General features: G+C 39.9%; 1 protein-coding gene and 29 non-coding genes across 30 annotated transcripts in view; all 30 read left to right on the forward strand.

Annotated features, from left to right (window-relative positions):
* LOC148993896 (uncharacterized) overlaps positions 1-3,281 on the forward strand; it is a 4,507-nt gene extending 1,226 nt beyond the window's left edge. The window contains exon 1 of the mRNA XM_089128062.1: positions 1-3,281. This exon is cut by the window's left edge and continues 1,226 nt beyond it. Within this exon, the coding sequence (XP_088984188.1) occupies positions 1-163 (163 nt within the window). The 3' untranslated portion in view covers positions 164-3,281.
* Positions 3,282-4,306: 1,025 nt separating this feature from the next.
* On the forward strand, positions 4,307-4,425 carry LOC148993897 (5S ribosomal RNA). The gene has a single exon (XR_016163332.1). It is a non-coding gene; the product is annotated as a 5S ribosomal RNA (ribosomal RNA).
* A 63-nt stretch (positions 4,426-4,488) lies between these two features.
* LOC148993898 (5S ribosomal RNA) lies at positions 4,489-4,607 on the forward strand. Its single transcript, XR_016159510.1, has one exon. It is a non-coding gene; the product is annotated as a 5S ribosomal RNA (ribosomal RNA).
* A 63-nt stretch (positions 4,608-4,670) lies between these two features.
* LOC148993899 (5S ribosomal RNA) lies at positions 4,671-4,789 on the forward strand. Its single transcript, XR_016159511.1, has one exon. It is a non-coding gene; the product is annotated as a 5S ribosomal RNA (ribosomal RNA).
* A 63-nt stretch (positions 4,790-4,852) lies between these two features.
* LOC148993900 (5S ribosomal RNA) lies at positions 4,853-4,971 on the forward strand. Its single transcript, XR_016159512.1, has one exon. It is a non-coding gene; the product is annotated as a 5S ribosomal RNA (ribosomal RNA).
* Positions 4,972-5,034: 63 nt separating this feature from the next.
* Positions 5,035-5,153, forward strand: LOC148993901 (5S ribosomal RNA). Its single transcript, XR_016159513.1, has one exon. It is a non-coding gene; the product is annotated as a 5S ribosomal RNA (ribosomal RNA).
* A 63-nt stretch (positions 5,154-5,216) lies between these two features.
* LOC148993902 (5S ribosomal RNA) lies at positions 5,217-5,335 on the forward strand. The gene has a single exon (XR_016159514.1). It is a non-coding gene; the product is annotated as a 5S ribosomal RNA (ribosomal RNA).
* A 63-nt stretch (positions 5,336-5,398) lies between these two features.
* Positions 5,399-5,517, forward strand: LOC148993903 (5S ribosomal RNA). The gene has a single exon (XR_016159515.1). It is a non-coding gene; the product is annotated as a 5S ribosomal RNA (ribosomal RNA).
* Positions 5,518-5,580: 63 nt separating this feature from the next.
* On the forward strand, positions 5,581-5,699 carry LOC148993904 (5S ribosomal RNA). Its single transcript, XR_016163333.1, has one exon. It is a non-coding gene; the product is annotated as a 5S ribosomal RNA (ribosomal RNA).
* Positions 5,700-5,762: 63 nt separating this feature from the next.
* LOC148993905 (5S ribosomal RNA) lies at positions 5,763-5,881 on the forward strand. The gene has a single exon (XR_016163334.1). It is a non-coding gene; the product is annotated as a 5S ribosomal RNA (ribosomal RNA).
* A 63-nt stretch (positions 5,882-5,944) lies between these two features.
* LOC148993906 (5S ribosomal RNA) lies at positions 5,945-6,063 on the forward strand. The gene has a single exon (XR_016159516.1). It is a non-coding gene; the product is annotated as a 5S ribosomal RNA (ribosomal RNA).
* A 63-nt stretch (positions 6,064-6,126) lies between these two features.
* On the forward strand, positions 6,127-6,245 carry LOC148993907 (5S ribosomal RNA). Its single transcript, XR_016159517.1, has one exon. It is a non-coding gene; the product is annotated as a 5S ribosomal RNA (ribosomal RNA).
* A 63-nt stretch (positions 6,246-6,308) lies between these two features.
* LOC148993908 (5S ribosomal RNA) lies at positions 6,309-6,427 on the forward strand. Its single transcript, XR_016159518.1, has one exon. It is a non-coding gene; the product is annotated as a 5S ribosomal RNA (ribosomal RNA).
* Positions 6,428-6,490: 63 nt separating this feature from the next.
* LOC148993909 (5S ribosomal RNA) lies at positions 6,491-6,609 on the forward strand. The gene has a single exon (XR_016161587.1). It is a non-coding gene; the product is annotated as a 5S ribosomal RNA (ribosomal RNA).
* Positions 6,610-6,672: 63 nt separating this feature from the next.
* LOC148993910 (5S ribosomal RNA) lies at positions 6,673-6,791 on the forward strand. Its single transcript, XR_016163335.1, has one exon. It is a non-coding gene; the product is annotated as a 5S ribosomal RNA (ribosomal RNA).
* A 63-nt stretch (positions 6,792-6,854) lies between these two features.
* LOC148993911 (5S ribosomal RNA) lies at positions 6,855-6,973 on the forward strand. The gene has a single exon (XR_016159519.1). It is a non-coding gene; the product is annotated as a 5S ribosomal RNA (ribosomal RNA).
* A 63-nt stretch (positions 6,974-7,036) lies between these two features.
* LOC148993912 (5S ribosomal RNA) lies at positions 7,037-7,155 on the forward strand. The gene has a single exon (XR_016159521.1). It is a non-coding gene; the product is annotated as a 5S ribosomal RNA (ribosomal RNA).
* Positions 7,156-7,218: 63 nt separating this feature from the next.
* LOC148993913 (5S ribosomal RNA) lies at positions 7,219-7,337 on the forward strand. Its single transcript, XR_016159522.1, has one exon. It is a non-coding gene; the product is annotated as a 5S ribosomal RNA (ribosomal RNA).
* Positions 7,338-7,400: 63 nt separating this feature from the next.
* Positions 7,401-7,519, forward strand: LOC148993914 (5S ribosomal RNA). The gene has a single exon (XR_016159523.1). It is a non-coding gene; the product is annotated as a 5S ribosomal RNA (ribosomal RNA).
* Positions 7,520-7,582: 63 nt separating this feature from the next.
* On the forward strand, positions 7,583-7,701 carry LOC148993915 (5S ribosomal RNA). Its single transcript, XR_016159524.1, has one exon. It is a non-coding gene; the product is annotated as a 5S ribosomal RNA (ribosomal RNA).
* Positions 7,702-7,874: 173 nt separating this feature from the next.
* On the forward strand, positions 7,875-7,993 carry LOC148993916 (5S ribosomal RNA). The gene has a single exon (XR_016161834.1). It is a non-coding gene; the product is annotated as a 5S ribosomal RNA (ribosomal RNA).
* Positions 7,994-8,056: 63 nt separating this feature from the next.
* LOC148993917 (5S ribosomal RNA) lies at positions 8,057-8,175 on the forward strand. Its single transcript, XR_016159525.1, has one exon. It is a non-coding gene; the product is annotated as a 5S ribosomal RNA (ribosomal RNA).
* A 63-nt stretch (positions 8,176-8,238) lies between these two features.
* Positions 8,239-8,357, forward strand: LOC148993918 (5S ribosomal RNA). Its single transcript, XR_016159526.1, has one exon. It is a non-coding gene; the product is annotated as a 5S ribosomal RNA (ribosomal RNA).
* A 63-nt stretch (positions 8,358-8,420) lies between these two features.
* Positions 8,421-8,539, forward strand: LOC148993919 (5S ribosomal RNA). Its single transcript, XR_016159527.1, has one exon. It is a non-coding gene; the product is annotated as a 5S ribosomal RNA (ribosomal RNA).
* Positions 8,540-8,602: 63 nt separating this feature from the next.
* On the forward strand, positions 8,603-8,721 carry LOC148993920 (5S ribosomal RNA). The gene has a single exon (XR_016163336.1). It is a non-coding gene; the product is annotated as a 5S ribosomal RNA (ribosomal RNA).
* A 63-nt stretch (positions 8,722-8,784) lies between these two features.
* Positions 8,785-8,903, forward strand: LOC148993921 (5S ribosomal RNA). The gene has a single exon (XR_016159528.1). It is a non-coding gene; the product is annotated as a 5S ribosomal RNA (ribosomal RNA).
* A 63-nt stretch (positions 8,904-8,966) lies between these two features.
* LOC148993922 (5S ribosomal RNA) lies at positions 8,967-9,085 on the forward strand. The gene has a single exon (XR_016159529.1). It is a non-coding gene; the product is annotated as a 5S ribosomal RNA (ribosomal RNA).
* A 63-nt stretch (positions 9,086-9,148) lies between these two features.
* LOC148993923 (5S ribosomal RNA) lies at positions 9,149-9,267 on the forward strand. The gene has a single exon (XR_016159530.1). It is a non-coding gene; the product is annotated as a 5S ribosomal RNA (ribosomal RNA).
* A 63-nt stretch (positions 9,268-9,330) lies between these two features.
* LOC148993924 (5S ribosomal RNA) lies at positions 9,331-9,449 on the forward strand. The gene has a single exon (XR_016159532.1). It is a non-coding gene; the product is annotated as a 5S ribosomal RNA (ribosomal RNA).
* A 63-nt stretch (positions 9,450-9,512) lies between these two features.
* On the forward strand, positions 9,513-9,631 carry LOC148993925 (5S ribosomal RNA). Its single transcript, XR_016159533.1, has one exon. It is a non-coding gene; the product is annotated as a 5S ribosomal RNA (ribosomal RNA).
* The last annotated feature ends 2,792 nt before the right edge of the window (positions 9,632-12,423 follow it).

A 12,423-nucleotide genomic window follows, 5' to 3' on the forward strand; every position in this document is an offset into this window, starting at 1 on the left:
GATGGACAAAGACAGAGAGGGGAAAGGACAATTAAGAAGAAGATTAGTAAAGGTAAAACCAAATATTGTTAACGCAAGGAAAAAGACTATTTTAAAGATCCTAGATAAAAGTGAAAATAGGTTTGAGGTGTTAAAGGACATGGAGGGAGAAGATGAAGAGTAATGGTTTTTAGTTATTTATATGTCTTTCTTTTAATGGTTTTTAGTTGTGTTACTTTTAATGCTAGAGGACTTTTAGATGTAAGAAAATTTGAGAAAATGAAAGAAATGTTCAAGAATGAAGATGTGATTTTATTACAAGAAACTAACTGGAGGGAATGTTTTATGACTGAAATAAGGAAAAGATGGAATGGAGAGATTTTATATAACAATGGGGATGATAGGCAGGGCAGAGGTGTAGCAATTTTAATAAAAGAAAACAGTGGTGTGACATGTAAAAAAATATACAATGATAAAGAAGGGAAATGTATGGCAGTAGAAATGGTTTTTGAAACAAAAGCAATAGTTGTGGTTAATGTTCACGCGCCAAACGAAGAGAATGAAAAGAAAGAGTATTTTAGTATTTTAAGAGAATTTTTAAAAGATTACAAAGAAGTTATTATGATGGGTGATTTTAATACTGTTTTTAGCAAAATTGAAATGGGTGAGGGAATGGTTTTTAAAAGTGACAAAGGAAGAAAAGAGTTGAAATTATTAATGGAAGAAAACAACATGGTTGATATATGGCGAGAAAGAAATGAAAAAATTAGAGAATATTCAAGGAGGCAATTAGTGGGGAATTTTATGTGCAAAACAAGAATTGATTTTATATTATGTACAAGGAGCGTGGAAGGATTTATTGGTAATGTGAAATATGAGTTATCAAGCCTAAGTGACCATAAACCAATTTTTATGCACCTAGACTGGAGTTCAATGAAAAGAGGGCCGGGAGTATGGGTTTTAAATACAGAGATTTTAAAGAATGAAGATTATGTTTTAAGTGTTAGAGAAATTATTGAAACAGAAAAGAAGAACGAAATGTACAGTGAAGACAAAAGATTATGGTGGGAAAATACAAAATATTTAGTTAAAAAATTTACAATCAAGTACTGCAAGCTAATACAGAAAAGCAAGAGACACAAGGAGAGAGAAATAAGAGAAAATTTGAAAAAAGAAATAAATGAGAATGGGGAAGATATACAAAAAATAAAAGAATTAGAGGGAAAATTGAAAGAAATGGAAGAGGAGAAATATGAAGGAGCAAGACTAAGAAGTAAGGCAAAATACACGGTGGAGGGTGAGAAATGTACAAAGTTTTTCTTTGATCTAGAAAAAAGTAGAGGGAAAGCGAAAATGATAAAAGAAATAAGAGGAAATAATGGAGTAGTTGTAGAAACAAATGAGGGAATTCTAAAAGAAATAAAAGCATACTATGAAAATTTGTTTAGTGCAGAGGGAGTGAAAGAAGAAGAGAAACTAGAGTTACTGAAACAAATAAAAACAACAGTTGGGGAACAAGACAAAAAAGAGTGTGATGAAGATATAAGAGAAGAAGAGATAAAAAGAGCAATAAGTGAATTAAACAAAAAGAAAAGTCCAGGTATAGATGGTTTGGGGAGTGAATTTTATATAGTTTTAAAAGATTTTTTAAGCAGCATTTTAAAAGAAGTATATGTAGAGGTTTTTAACAAAGGAGAACTGAATCAAAGAATGGGAATGGGTTTAATGAGTTTGATATACAAGAAAAAAGGAGAGAAGATAGATTTGAAGAATTACAGACCAATTACCATGTTGAATACTGACTTAAAGATTTTGTCAAAAATTTTAGCCAACAGATTAAAAGAAGTGATGCCAAGTATAATTAAAACCAATCAAGTGTACGGAGTGAAAGGAAGAGACATAGCAGACACAACAATAAGTATAAAAGATACAATAAGATACATAAATGACAAGAACAAAGAAGGTTATATAATTAGTTTAGATTTTGAAAAAGCATTTGACAGAGTGGAACATGAATTTTTATTTGATATTTTAAAAAGTTTTGGATTTGGAGGGAATTTTATTAAATGGATACAAATTTTATACAAAGGTGCAGTAACAAAAATTAAATGTAATGGCTTTTTAACAGAATGTTTTAAAATAACTAGATCTATAAGGCAAGGATGTCCACTTTCAGCTCTTTTATATTCTTTAGTGTCTGAACCACTAGGTCTAGCCATAAAGCAGGAAAAGAGTATCAAGGGAATAAGTGTTGAGGGAGAAAAGAACAAAATATTTCAATATGCGGATGATACTACAGTGATAGTAAAGGATCTAGAGAGTGTGAAAAAAGCAATGAGAATCGTAGATGTGTTTTGTAAGGGATCAGGAGCAAAAGTAAATGCAGAAAAAACAGTGTACATGAGATTTGGTGGGGCAAAAGATTTGACAAATAGTTTTGCTTTTAAGGAAACAAAAGAAATAAAGATTTTAGGTGTTTTAATGGGAGTAGATGAAAAGAAGGTAGGAGAAGCAATGTGGGAGGAGTTATTAGGAAGTATTGAAAGAAGGATGATTTTTTGGAAACTTAGAACTTTAACTTTGAAGGGGAAGGTTTTAATTTTGAATGTTTTAATGGTTTCAAAATTATGGTATGTTTTATATGTGTCATCTATGCCATTGTGGGCAGAAAAAAGACTGAAAAAATGTTTTTTAGATTTTTTATGGGAAGGGAAGCCAGCAAGAATTGCATACAATACATTGATAGGAACAGTTGAGAAGGGAGGTTTGGGCTTAATGGATTTTGAACAAAGAAAGAATAGTTTAAGAGTAAAAATAATACAAAAGTACTTAGACGGAGAAAAGGAAACAGCATGGAAAAAGACAATGGAATATTTTTTAAGTAAATGTGGGAATTTTAATCTTGGGGATAGTATACTGTGGATGAGAGCAAAGAAATGGATGACAGAGGGGTTGCCAGATTTTTACAAGGAACTGATGAGTGCATGGGGTAAATTTTTAAGTAATGTACATTTTAATCCACGAGGTAGAGAGAACATTTTAAATCAGCCTTTATTCTTAAACAATGGCATTTTAAATCAAGGAAAGGAGATATTTTTTAAGAAATGGTGGGAGCTGGGAATTACAAGAGTGAGAGATGTTTTATATGAGTTTAAAGAAGGCTTTTTACCAGTACAGTTTATTGTTGATGTAATGGAGGAGGCAAAGGAGGATTTTAGCAGACAAGAGATAATAAACAAATATGAAATAATAAAAAAGGCAATACCCAAAGAGTGGATTAATAGAATTGAAAGCATGGAAGAGGGGAAAAATGAAAAGGAAGTGTATGTGAAGTTGGGAGAAAAATTGTGTGGTTTTAAAACATGTACAATGAAAATGTTTTATGGTGTTTTTAGAGATTTTGTTTTTAAGGAGCCGATTGTAAACGGATACTGGGTGCAGAAATTCAAAGATTTAAAAGAAGCAAGTATATGGACAAACATGGGGGGGACATGTGTGGAAACAAAACTGGGATGTTTGGAATATTTTATAAGACATAAAGTGGTTTTTACCGAGGCAGTTTTAAACAAAATAGGAATTGAACAAAACAATCTGTGTAAAGTGTGCCAGGAAAAGGAAGAGTGGATCTTACACATGTTTTTATATTGTAAAGAATTGGAGGATTTTTTAAAGAAATGTAAATGTTTAGTTAAAGAGTTGACAGAGGAATGGGATGAAAATGTAATGGAATGGAACAGAGTTGTGATGTTTGGTTGGGAAAAGAAGTGTCAGAACAAAAGTTTTATAAATCTGTGTGTAATGTTAATGAAAAGTGCAATATGGGAGAGAAGAACTGTGGCTAAAAAGGAAAAAATTGTATTGGATGTATGGACTGTCTTTAAAAGGAAAACTGAATCATATATTGAAAGACTGTATGTGTATTTTAAAGGTGAAAATATGTTGCATGCTTTTTATGATGTTTTTACCCCAAAAGTTCGATGTATTTTAAAAGATCTAATGTGGAAGCTGCCGGGAGATGAAGAAGTTTTTTAAATTATGTATGTAAATGGAAGATATGCAATGTTTAACTTCACAATGTTTGGAAAATATGTATTTTTTATTGTATTCATTTTTATTGTATTTTATTGATTGAAATTTCTAAATAAAAAAAAAAAAAATAAAAAAAAAGAACGCCCGAACTCGTCTGATCTCGGAAGCTAAGCAGGGTCGGGCCTGGTTATTACTTGGATGGGAGACCGCCTGGGAATACCAGGTGCTGTAAGCTTTATGTAGTTTACTACCCTAATGTTCTAACCATTCAAATAGCCCAATTTTGGCAGCAGATTTCGCTTACGGCCATACCACCTTGAGAACGCCCGAACTCGTCTGATCTCGGAAGCTAAGCAGGGTCGCGCCTGGTTAGTACTTGGATGGGAGACCGCCTGGGAATACCAGGTGCTGTAAGCTTTATGTAGTTTACTACCCTAATGTTCTAACCATTCAAATAGCCCAATTTTGGCAGCAGATTTCGCTTACGGCCATACCACCTTGAGAACGCCCGAACTCGTCTGATCTCGGAAGCTAAGCAGGGTCGGGCCTGGTTAGTACTTGGATGGGAGACCGCCTGGGAATACCAGGTGCTGTAAGCTTTATGTAGTTTACTACCCTAATGTTCTAACCATTCAAATAGCCCAATTTTGGCAGCAGATTTCGCTTACGGCCATACCACCTTGAGAACGCCCGAACTCGTCTGATCTCGGAAGCTAAGCAGGGTCGGGCCTGGTTAGTACTTGGATGGGAGACCGCCTGGGAATACCAGGTGCTGTAAGCTTTATGTAGTTTACTACCCTAATGTTCTAACCATTCAAATAGCCCAATTTTGGCAGCAGATTTTGCTTACGGCCATACCACCTTGAGAACGCCCGAACTCGTCTGATCTCGGAAGCTAAGCAGGGTCGGGCCTGGTTAGTACTTGGATGGGAGACCGCCTGGGAATACCAGGTGCTGTAAGCTTTATGTAGTTTACTACCCTAATGTTCTAACCATTCAAATAGCCCAATTTTGGCAGCAGATTTCGCTTACGGCCATACCACCTTGAGAACGCCCGAACTCGTCTGATCTCGGAAGCTAAGCAGGGTCGGGCCTGGTTAGTACTTGGATGGGAGACCGCCTGGGAATACCAGGTGCTGTAAGCTTTATGTAGTTTACTACCCTAATGTTCTAACCATTCAAATAGCCCAATTTTGGCAGCAGATTTCGCTTACGGCCATACCACCTTGAGAACGCCCGAACTCGTCTGATCTCGGAAGCTAAGCAGGGTCGGGCCTGGTTAGTACTTGGATGGGAGACCGCCTGGGAATACCAGGTGCTGTAAGCTTTATGTAGTTTACTACCCTAATGTTCTAACCATTCAAATAGCCCAATTTTGGCAGCAGATTTCGCTTACGGCCATACCACCTTGAGAACGCCCGAACTCGTCTGATCTCGGAAGCTAAGCAGGGTCGGGCCTGGTTAGTACTTGGATGGGAGACCGCCTGGGAATACCAGGTGCTGTAAGCTTTATGTAGTTTACTACCCTAATGTTCTAACCATTCAAATAGCCCAATTTTGGCAGCAGATTTCGCTTACGGCCATACCACCTTGAGAACGCCCGAACTCGTCTGATCTCGGAAGCTAAGCAGGGTCGCGCCTGGTTAGTACTTGGATGGGAGACCGCCTGGGAATACCAGGTGCTGTAAGCTTTATGTAGTTTACTACCCTAATGTTCTAACCATTCAAATAGCCCAATTTTGGCAGCAGATTTCGCTTACGGCCATACCACCTTGAGAACGCCCGAACTCGTCTGATCTCGGAAGCTAAGCAGGGTCGCGCCTGGTTAGTACTTGGATGGGAGACCGCCTGGGAATACCAGGTGCTGTAAGCTTTATGTAGTTTACTACCCTAATGTTCTAACCATTCAAATAGCCCAATTTTGGCAGCAGATTTCGCTTACGGCCATACCACCTTGAGAACGCCCGAACTCGTCTGATCTCGGAAGCTAAGCAGGGTCGGGCCTGGTTAGTACTTGGATGGGAGACCGCCTGGGAATACCAGGTGCTGTAAGCTTTATGTAGTTTACTACCCTAATGTTCTAACCATTCAAATAGCCCAATTTTGGCAGCAGATTTCGCTTACGGCCATACCACCTTGAGAACGCCCGAACTCGTCTGATCTCGGAAGCTAAGCAGGGTCGGGCCTGGTTAGTACTTGGATGGGAGACCGCCTGGGAATACCAGGTGCTGTAAGCTTTATGTAGTTTACTACCCTAATGTTCTAACCATTCAAATAGCCCAATTTTGGCAGCAGATTTTGCTTACGGCCATACCACCTTGAGAACGCCCGAACTCGTCTGATCTCGGAAGCTAAGCAGGGTCGGGCCTGGTTAGTACTTGGATGGGAGACCGCCTGGGAATACCAGGTGCTGTAAGCTTTATGTAGTTTACTACCCTAATGTTCTAACCATTCAAATAGCCCAATTTTGGCAGCAGATTTCGCTTACGGCCATACCACCTTGAGAACGCCCGAACTCGTCTGATCTCGGACGCTAAGCAGGGTCGGGCCTGGTTAGTACTTGGATGGGAGACCGCCTGGGAATACCAGGTGCTGTAAGCTTTATGTAGTTTACTACCCTAATGTTCTAACCATTCAAATAGCCCAATTTTGGCAGCAGATTTCGCTTACGGCCATACCACCTTGAGAACGCCCGAACTCGTCTGATCTCGGAAGCTAAGCAGGGTCGCGCCTGGTTAGTACTTGGATGGGAGACCGCCTGGGAATACCAGGTGCTGTAAGCTTTATGTAGTTTACTACCCTAATGTTCTAACCATTCAAATAGCCCAATTTTGGCAGCAGATTTCGCTTACGGCCATACCACCTTGAGAACGCCCGAACTCGTCTGATCTCGGAAGCTAAGCAGGGTCGGGCCTGGTTAGTACTTGGATGGGAGACCGCCTGGGAATACCAGGTGCTGTAAGCTTTATGTAGTTTACTACCTTAATGTTCTAACCATTCAAATAGCCCAATTTTGGCAGCAGATTTCGCTTACGGCCATACCACCTTGAGAACGCCCGAACTCGTCTGATCTCGGAAGCTAAGCAGGGTCGGGCCTGGTTAGTACTTGGATGGGAGACCGCCTGGGAATACCAGGTGCTGTAAGCTTTATGTAGTTTACTACCCTAATGTTCTAACCATTCAAATAGCCCAATTTTGGCAGCAGATTTCGCTTACGGCCATACCACCTTGAGAACGCCCGAACTCGTCTGATCTCGGAAGCTAAGCAGGGTCGGGCCTGGTTAGTACTTGGATGGGAGACCGCCTGGGAATACCAGGTGCTGTAAGCTTTATGTAGTTTACTACCCTAATGTTCTAACCATTCAAATAGCCCAATTTTGGCAGCAGATTTCGCTTACGGCCATACCACCTTGAGAACGCCCGAACTCGTCTGATCTCGGAAGCTAAGCAGGGTCGGGCCTGGTTAGTACTTGGATGGGAGACCGCCTGGGAATACCAGGTGCTGTAAGCTTTATGTAGTTTACTACCCTAATGTTCTAACCATTCAAATAGCCCAATTTTGGCAGCAGATTTCGCTTACGGCCATACCACCTTGAGAACGCCCGAACTCGTCTGATCTCGGAAGCTAAGCAGGGTCGGGCCTGGTTAGTACTTGGATGGGAGACCGCCTGGGAATACCAGGTGCTGTAAGCTTTATTGTTTAAAAAAAAAAAAACAAAAAAAAAGAGTCAATGAAATGTTTCAAAAATCCTAAATTGTCTTTTTTCCCCTCAAAATTCCTGAAATAGTCTCTCAGTTTCTTCAGAAAGCCTGAAAGAGTCTCTTTTTTTTCTTCTTCAAATAGCCCAATTTTGGCTGCAGATTTCGCTTACGGCCATACCACCTTGAGAACGCCCGAACTCGTCTGATCTCGGAAGCTAAGCAGGGTCGGGCCTGGTTAGTACTTGGATGGGAGACCGCCGGGGAATACCAGGTGCTGTAAGCTTAATGTAGTTTACTACCCTAATGTTCTAACCATTCAAATAGCCCAATTTTGGCAGCAGATTTCGCTTACGGCCATACCACCTTGAGAACGCCCGAACTCGTCTGATCTCGGAAGCTAAGCAGGGTCGGGCCTGGTTAGTACTTGGATGGGAGACCGCCTGGGAATACCAGGTGCTGTAAGCTTTATGTAGTTTACTACCTTAATGTTCTAACCATTCAAATAGCCCAATTTTGGCAGCAGATTTCGCTTACGGCCATACCACCTTGAGAACGCCCGAACTCGTCTGATCTCGGAAGCTAAGCAGGGTCGGGCCTGGTTAGTACTTGGATGGGAGACCGCCTGGGAATACCAGGTGCTGTAAGCTTTATGTAGTTTACTACCCTAATGTTCTAACCATTCAAATAGCCCAATTTTGGCAGCAGATTTCGCTTACGGCCATACCACCTTGAGAACGCCCGAACTCGTCTGATCTCGGAAGCTAAGCAGGGTCGGGCCTGGTTAGTACTTGGATGGGAGACCGCCTGGGAATACCAGGTGCTGTAAGCTTTATGTAGTTTACTACCCTAATGTTCTAACCATTCAAATAGCCCAATTTTGGCAGCAGATTTCGCTTACGGCCATACCACCTTGAGAACGCCCGAACTCGTCTGATCTCGGAAGCTAAGCAGGGTCGCGCCTGGTTAGTACTTGGATGGGAGACCGCCTGGGAATACCAGGTGCTGTAAGCTTTATGTAGTTTACTACCCTAATGTTCTAACCATTCAAATAGCCCAATTTTGGCAGCAGATTTCGCTTACGGCCATACCACCTTGAGAACGCCCGAACTCGTCTGATCTCGGAAGCTAAGCAGGGTCGGGCCTGGTTAGTACTTGGATGGGAGACCGCCTGGGAATACCAGGTGCTGTAAGCTTTATGTAGTTTACTACCCTAATGTTCTAACCATTCAAATAGCCCAATTTTGGCAGCAGATTTCGCTTACGGCCATACCACCTTGAGAACGCCCGAACTCGTCTGATCTCGGAAGCTAAGCAGGGTCGGGCCTGGTTAGTACTTGGATGGGAGACCGCCTGGGAATACCAGGTGCTGTAAGCTTTATGTAGTTTACTACCCTAATGTTCTAACCATTCAAATAGCCCAATTTTGGCAGCAGATTTTGCTTACGGCCATACCACCTTGAGAACGCCCGAACTCGTCTGATCTCGGAAGCTAAGCAGGGTCGGGCCTGGTTAGTACTTGGATGGGAGACCGCCTGGGAATACCAGGTGCTGTAAGCTTTATGTAGTTTACTACCCTAATGTTCTAACCATTCAAATAGCCCAATTTTGGCAGCAGATTTCGCTTACGGCCATACCACCTTGAGAACGCCCGAACTCGTCTGATCTCGGAAGCTAAGCAGGGTCGGGCCTGGTTAGTACTTGGATGGGAGACCGCCTGGGAATACCAGGTGCTGTAAGCTTTATGTAGTTTACTACCCTAATGTTCTAACCATTCAAATAGCCCAATTTTGGCAGCAGATTTCGCTTACGGCCATACCACCTTGAGAACGCCCGAACTCGTCTGATCTCGGAAGCTAAGCAGGGTCGGGCCTGGTTAGTACTTGGATGGGAGACCGCCTGGGAATACCAGGTGCTGTAAGCTTTATGTAGTTTACTACCCTAATGTTCTAACCATTCAAATAGCCCAATTTTGGCAGCAGATTTCGCTTACGGCCATACCACCTTGAGAACGCCCCTTCTGGTGTAATACAGGAAGTGTGAGGTGGCAGTTTGGAGAGAAAGGCTCTCCTATTTTATGGTTTACTTTACTGTTATTTATTTTGATATCTATTTAAGTTTTTGGTTTTCTTTATTTATTTTTTGTTTAAACCTCAGACAGGTTGTTTTTCCTGTCTGAGGTTTTATTTTCTTCTTCAAAATGACGGATACTACGGCTATGGAACAGGAACGGATATTAGACCAAGAGACTGAAGACAATGATTATACTGAAGGAAACAAGGAAAAAGAGAATGGAAAAGATAAAGTTGACAATGAAACATGGGCATCTGTGGTTTCGCGAAAGAAGAGAAGTGGAGTTGAAATGGTCAAAGGAAGGCTTGAACAACAGAAGATACAAGGTAAAGAAAAAGATGATGGTGAAAAGAGAAAAGAATACAATCAAAAAGAAGATATGATAAATAAATTGAGAGGAAGAATGAGATATCAGAGAGAATACAAAAAGGAAACTACGCTGACAATGAATGTGAAAAACCCAGAACAACTAACGGTTATGATGATAATTAAAGCTGTGGAGGATAAAGCTGGAATGGGCAAATTATATGGACTAAGGAAAAAAACTGAATTTGAATATGAACTTACATTGGAGAAAGAAGAAGACTGTGAACAATTATTGAATGGATTACAAATAAATGGACAATGCTGCGAAATCACAAAACTCTGTGCGACGGAAAGGATGGTATCTTTTTTACAATTGCCAAATTACATACATGATGAGGAGGTTTTACAAAAACTGACTAACTGGGGAGTTACACCGATACTTCCACTGAGAAGGAGGTATTACCCTGGGACAACTGTGGCGGATGGGACAAGGTTCATACGAGTTAAATTTCCAAAAGACGTGGTATCACTGCCATACAACACAAGATTTGAAACGGAAGAAGGATGGCAGTTCTTCAGAGTGATTCATGACCACCAGGTCAAGACGTGCAGAATATGTGCAAGTGTGGATCACGAAAAGAAGGACTGTCCACAACTGATTTGCAGAGAGTGCCTGAGGCAGGGGCATTTTGCGCGGGACTGTAAAGACCCGCGGTGCCAAGGCTGCCAGAAGACGGTGCTAAGATGTACATGTGAAGGAAACGACGAGGAGGAGGAGGATGCAGAAATGGAAATACAAGAGGTGATTCAACAGAATCAAGAAGAGATTCAAGGAGAGGAAGAGAAACAAGAGGAAGAGGAGAACACGGGAATCGATGGGGATGGAGAACTAGGAATTGAGATGAGAGGAGGAGCGGGAAAAGAGGATGTAAACCTGATTGACTTTACTCAGGACGATGTGGACACTAAAGGACCGGACTATGGGAAAGGACAGGACTATGTGAAAGGACAAGGAACCGGAAAAGTGGATGAGAAGGGAATAAAGATACTGACTGAGGTAAGAGGAACTGACAATGGTGGAGGGAGTCATGAAATGGAAAATAAAGGAAGAGAGAGACTAAATAGAGGCTTAAAAGCAAAAAAAGGGGGCCTAGACATTCAACAGGTTCTTAAAAAGCAGAAGATAAGAAGAGAAGAGCTGAAGGGAATGCTAGAGAGGAGAAAAAATAATGAAATGGATTGAATGGGTTTTTTTCTTGTTTTTTTGTTTTTTTGCCTATTTAATATTTTCTTTGATGGGCTCCATTAGTATTATATCACTGAATGCAAGAGGATTATCCAAATGTCAAAAGTTTGAAAGATTAATGTGTCTGACCAAAAAATGTGATGTGATATGTCTACAAGAAACTAAATGGGAAGATAAAATAAGTTATGAAATAAGAAAATTATGGAATGGAGAAATATATAGTAATTGTGATAAGGAAAGGAAAAGAGGGGTAGCTATTTTAATAAAAAAAGGGATTTTTGAAGAAGTAGATATAGATTATAAAGATACATATGGAAGAATAATAATTGTCAGATTTTTGTGTAATGGAAAAGAAATGAAAGTGTGTAACATACATGCACCTAATGATGAAAGAGAAAAATATACATTTTATAAGGATATGAATGAGTTAATAGGAAAAAATGAAAACATTATGGTGTTAGGTGACTTTAATACTGTATTACAGAGAATTGATGTAGATGATTCAATGAGTTTTAGAAGGGATAGAGGGAGGAATGAAATACACAACATAATGGAGAAATATAATATGGTGGATGTGTGGAGGGAGAGAAATGGTATGCAAAGAGAATATTCAAGAAGACAAATTGTGGACAGAGTGCTAAAGCAAAGTAGAATAGACTTATTTTTATGCAAAAAAGGGGAAGCTTTTTATGTCACAAAGGCTGCTTACAAAAATTATAGTGAGAGTGATCATGATTTTTTATGGATATCAATGAACTTTGATGAGGTTGATAAAGGACCGGGGGTGTGGGTACTAAATACAGAACTTCTAAAAAATGGAATATATAGAATGGAAATAGAAAACATAATAATACATAGTTTAAATGATGATATGTATGAAATAGATAAAGGGTATTGGTGGGATATTCTAAAAAATAGAATAAAACAATTCTCAGTGGATTATTCAAAAAAGATGCAAAAAAGTAAAAAGGTGAAAGAAAATAAGATAAAAAAAGACTGGGAAGAAGAAATGAGGAAAGTAAGTGAGAATGATAGGAATATTGATAAGATAATAGAATTACAGGAAGAATTAAAGAAAATAGAGGATGAGA

This window comes from Pimephales promelas, chromosome 3 (genome assembly GCF_988280905.1).
Source record: "Pimephales promelas chromosome 3, fPimPro1.hap1.1, whole genome shotgun sequence".
NCBI lineage: Eukaryota > Metazoa > Chordata > Actinopteri > Cypriniformes > Leuciscidae > Pimephales > Pimephales promelas.